This window comes from Propithecus coquereli, unplaced genomic scaffold, assembly GCF_000956105.1.
Source record: "Propithecus coquereli isolate 6110/MARCELLA unplaced genomic scaffold, Pcoq_1.0 Scaffold480, whole genome shotgun sequence".
Lineage (NCBI taxonomy): Eukaryota > Metazoa > Chordata > Mammalia > Primates > Indriidae > Propithecus > Propithecus coquereli.
This window is the reverse complement of record NW_012150619.1, coordinates 1,483,891-1,489,139: the sequence shown is the minus strand read 5'-3', so window position 1 is coordinate 1,489,139 and position 5,249 is coordinate 1,483,891. Positions and strand designations below refer to the sequence as shown.

The 5,249-nt window shown below is 53.4% G+C and overlaps 1 protein-coding gene across 3 annotated transcripts in view; it reads right to left on the bottom strand.

Moving 5' to 3' along the window:
- The window catches only part of CERK (ceramide kinase), a 38,222-nt gene extending 33,024 nt beyond the window's left edge, over positions 1–5,198 (bottom strand). For all 3 annotated transcript variants that reach the window (XM_012655588.1, XM_012655589.1, XM_012655590.1), the window contains exon 1: positions 4,977–5,198. In XM_012655588.1, coding sequence (XP_012511042.1) covers positions 4,977–5,118 — 142 coding nt within the window. In that variant the 5' untranslated portion in view covers positions 5,119–5,198. The remainder of the gene's footprint in view (positions 1–4,976) is intronic.
- Between the last annotated feature and the right edge of the window lie 51 nt (positions 5,199–5,249).

The window sequence follows — 5,249 nt, the reverse complement described above, 5'->3', positions numbered from 1 at the left end:
GAGCCCAGGAGTTTGAGGTTGCTGTGAGCTAGGATGACGCCACAGCACTCTAGGCAGGGCAACACAGTGAGACTCTGTCTCAAAAAAAAAAAAAAAAAGTCATCTACTGAGAGCTCAATCAGTTCCATCTGTAGTTCTTTAGGTGCCTTGGTGATATCAACTAGGTGGGGCTGAAATGCTAATTTGAGTGTGATGTCATGATTCTCAAAGGCACTGAACCTTTCATTGTATTCTTCAATTAATAATAATAGGTCTATAACCAGCTGCGTATTCTTCAAATGATTCACATATATCATCCTGCTCATCAGTGACCTTTGCTAACTGGGGAAAATGTTCATCCAAAATTTCCTTTCCAAAGAAGAAGTGTTTTGAAAAAAACGATAACTTTTTTTGAAATACTTGGATTTTTTGCCACATAGACTTAGTTTTACCTTGCAAAGAAATATTCAAGTCGTTTTGATGTGACATGATATCACACAGAAATGCTGCACTCCTATAGAAATCTTCTTTCAATAATTGACATTGCTGATTCTGTTCTTCATAAAATTTAACTCTCTGTTCTCCCAGAGATAAAAATCTTGGCTAACACCTGTCCCTGCGATAGCCGACGCGCTTTAAAGATAGGGCAAATCCACACTGAATACTGCATCGTTCAACTTTAGCATGTTAAGGAGCTGATGAAACTGATGATACCGTGTTGCCTTTGCACAAATATAGTTGACAATACTTACAACTTGTTCCAAAGTGTCACTTAAAGTAGTAGCGTTAGCACAGGGATTTTGCTGGTGCAAGATACAATGAAAAGAAACAAGAGCATCTGGATCTGTTAACATTTTTTGATCTATGCAACAGACCCTTCATGTTTTCCTGTCATGGAAAGTGCACCATCTGTCATACACTCACTAAATTTACGAAATTCAGTCCAACTTCACAACATTTATCTTAAAAGTTGTCGAAGATATCTATTCCCCATGTTCGGTTCGCAAGAGTGCCCAAAGTGAGTAACAATTTGTAGCAAAGAAAATCTTCCATTTTGACCCAAATGAAGTATAAAACTGCAGTAGTGTCAGTAATATCAGTTGATTCATCCAAAGTGACTGTTTAATGTGTATTTTCCTTTTCCAGTATCGCATGAAGTTTTTCTGTTAAGTCGAAGGCAAATTCATGCTGCTGATTAGTTATGGTTCTCCTTGAAAGAGGCAGTTGTTTGTACTTTGAAACATAATCGAGGTCTAAGCATCGTACAACTTCAACAATGCATTCTTTCACAATTTCTACATCACTGAATGGCTTCTCTTTTCCCTCGAGTATGTAAGCTACTTTATAAATTGCTTCAGCGGCATTATTTTCAGGTTTTATTGCTGCTTGAAAGAATTGTCTTTGCTTTTGCTTTTCACCTGTTAATTTCTGCAATACGACCTTTCGCGCCTCTCCCTCTAATTTAAAATATTTGTGGCCCTTATGAGTGTTACAATGCTGACGAGCATTGAATTTCTTTAATGTTGCTACTGCAGTATCACAAAGCAAGCAAATCATCTTAAATTTAGCAGAAACAAGATGATATTGCAATTCCCAATCCTCATTAAAAAATCTGTTTTCTGTTTCCTTTAGCATTCTTTTGGTCTTCTTTGACACGATGGGCTGTTAAGCAGACAGGATTAAAAAAATACCGTCGAGCTGTGCAACTATTCACAAATTCCACTTCAAACAGAAACACAGTGCACCATTGTCAAAAGCTGATAACAGACTGGCGTACTTGACCCCCATAAACTCTTGCCAACCAGCCTCGTGCAGCAGGGGCGCCAGTCATGTGGGGGAAGTTAGAACACGAGTGTAGCAGCCGTCAGTTTAGCCCTCACAGCTTACTAATGTTCTAATTGTGTCGGTCAATCTGGGAGGTTTATTTCACTGAAACTTATTTTATTCTTTGGTATGTTAAATATGTTCATTTTACAACTATAAAAGATGAATAAAAACGTATTAATAAAAATAAAAGAATTTGTTCTGTAAAATTTAGATTCAGGCAAAAGGCTGCACTTAAGGACCTAGAAGGCCACATGTGGCCTTAAGCCGCAGGTTCCCCACCCCGGTCGCAGGGCCTGTTTTGCACAATTCTCCACCTCTCACTGCTCCTCAACCCAGGCAGGCCAGGTGCATCCAGACACACCCTGGGGAGCAGCAGGCGCGGGCAATGCTGCCCTGCTAACCAAGCCGAATGTCCTGGGAGCTGCTCTACATTCTGCCCTACTGACCTCAAGCATAAAATAGTCTAACTTGGGCCTGGTTCCTTTTGGGGGCTGCAGAGTTATGAGGAAAAAGCACAGATAGGGCGTGGCTGTGTTTCTGCACTCAGACGAAACCCAGTGTTTCCCGACGTGTTTGTGTTTTCCCATCGCGCTGGCTGCTTCCTGGAAAGGCCGTCAACCAGGACCCCCGCAGCCCCGGGCCCTCTCCAGGAGGGACCACCTCTCGGCCAGACAGACAGGCAGCTCCGGATGAACCTATACAAAAGTGCCTCCCACCTGTAAGAGTGAAGCCACGACCATGCCAAGGAAGGGACGACAGGCAGCTGCGGAAGCCGTCGGCCAGCAAAAACAGTGACTAAAAGTAGACGCTGCACCACACCAAACCCAGGGCTGGGTGGCCAGAAAGCATAACAGGGGCCAGCCAAAGAAACCGATGCTAAAACAGGCAACGAGTGACTCCCCACCCGGCACCAGTAAGGGTGTGGGTCTGTCTGGCATCCACGGGGCCGCTGGGGCCTGTGCCGTGCAGTGGCTGCCCGCACAGCAAGTGCAGCTGGACCCACCGAGCCCCTAATCCCAGTCACTCACGCAGCCACAGCTCTGCCTCTTCATCCCTGAGCCACGCGAGTGGCGACCCCACAGGAACCTGCCAGGCTTGATGCAGAGCGGAAGTTCAGCGCAGTTACTAAGTACTCTGTCGAATGGCAGTCATTGTTCTCAAGCTCAGACGTTTACAGAAAGGCCCCAAACCGCCGGGCATCTGTTCTCCAAGAACTAGGATGTGGGCCTCGTGCTAGGAGGCCCGAGGGTGACATATGAGGCATGACATTTCTCCTGAAGGGGACATCAGAAAGACCTTAGAAAGGCCAAGTCTCACACCCCCAGCCACACAGAGGCTCTCTGAAGACAATACTTCTGGTGACCCCATGGCTGGAAACCAAGTGCTGCTCACAGGTCCAAGACCACCCCATGACCTTGGCACCACCTAACAATCAGCTCTGTCCCTGCCCGCCAACCCACAGAGCCCCACAACTCTGTCACAACGCGCCCCGCAGCACCCCGACCGCCCACAGGGCGTCTAAAAGGCATCCCAAACTCAGAACAATTTTTGTCAAATCTCCGCTCCTCCTGCAGTGCTCTCTTCCAGTACCCGGCAGCTTGGACAGACCGCACACACGGGAATCCGCGCCGCGCCTCCTCCGGGCATCCAACCCCCACATCCAGCCCCCCTCACCACCACCACCTCCGCCTGGACCAGGCCACCAGCCTCCCGGCTGCAACTCCTGGTCTCTCCTCTGTCTGCCGCCCTCACAGAGGCCATGGGACCCTTGGAAGATGTTAAGTTGGATAAAACCCTCCGGGACTTCCACCCCACTCACAGTAACAGGCAAGACCCATCTTAGCCTACAAGGCTGTGGAGACCTTTCCCTGCCCCCACGTCCCTCTGTCCGCCACACTGGCCTCCCGGGGTCGGCCTCAGGGCCTTGCATGTGCTGTTACTCCTGCCCGGACGGTCTCTCCCTAACACACACGGCGCTCAGTCTCTCCAGGTCTCTGGTCAAATGTCACCATGTAAGTGACCACCGTGCACCAGAGACCTGCCCCCACCTGCACAACCCCGTGCCCTCCCCCTTCGGGGCTCTCCTCCTCAGTTCCAGCTCCACCAGACACACTTGTCCCTGCGCGTCTCCCCATCTCTCCCTTCAATGGGAAAGGCTCCTCTGCAGCAGGGACTCTGCCACACATGCTGACCCAGCGCTAGGACACTGCCCCACCGGGTCCCAACGGACACGCAGTAGAAACTTGCCAAAGAGGGAATGAATGACACTGAACACACCCGCCCTTGCCAGCCTTGGGTTTCCTCTACCTGCAGCATCTCCCCCTTGGCGCCCCATCTTCTATAATCCTCCCCCTCCCACGGAGGATCGAATGACATCTTTATAAGCCTCTGCCAATCCCTCTGCCACCAGACAGCTCTGCACAGGAGCCTTAGGGAGGGTGGCCAGCGTGTCCTTGTCCCATCCCAACCACTGCACCACGGCCCTGGGGGGTGGGGGGCTCTTTCCATGTTTATGAAAAATACACTTCTCCAAATGAGGACGGCCTCTGGAGGTCATGTGGCCAAACTGTCACACCAAAAGCAACCTGCACTTCCCCAGGCAGGGCGCACATCCCAACAGAGAGGAGGTCGGGAGCCCCTTCTTGAACTTCTTGGCAACAGGAAGTACCCTCCCTGCCAGGGTGCCTCCGGGCTTTTGGATTCCGGCTGAAGGAAAGCACCTGTCCTTGGGTTAAACTGCAGTGGGGTGGGGGTGCGCCCCTCGGGATCCATGCACAGTCAATCTTGCCCAGATGGTGCCCTGCGGACAGGTCCCAGACATGACCTGCAGCCCTTCCAGCGTCCTGACCCGCGCCGCCTCCTGGGGTCTCAAGCCCGCGGGGAACTGCGGGCCAGTCTTCCCCTCCCCCTCAGGCACCTCCTCGGCCCCTTTGTCACCCGGCCGGGAGCAGATACCCCCTCAGCGCGGGACATTCTCCTGCCAGCCACCGCCCAGGCCCCCGGCCCCACTCCGGGCCTCCGCCACGGCCGCCACCCGCCCCGGCCCGGATCCCCCGGCCCGGCCCGCGCCGCCGCCTCCGTCCCTCCCCGACAAACGTCCTGCGCGGGTCCCGCAGGCGACCGGACGCCGGTCCCGGGCCGAGCCAGGGACCCGCGGCAGCAACACTCACCCGCGCCGGGGGCGCCAGCTCCGGGCCCCGGGCTCCGCCACCAGCGCAGCAGCGCCCGCGCGGGCTCCAGGCTCACGGCGCAGCGCTGCTGCTTCACCCACAGCACGGAGCGCAGCGGCTCCGCCGCCCCCGTCGCCCCCATCGCCGCCGGCGCCGTCGTCAGCGGGCGGGGGGCGCGGACGCCGAGGGCGCGGGACCGTTAGCGGCCCCTGCAGTCGGCCCGGGCCGCGGCGGCGCGGGGCGGGCGGGGAGGGCGGCGCTGCGTCACCCCGC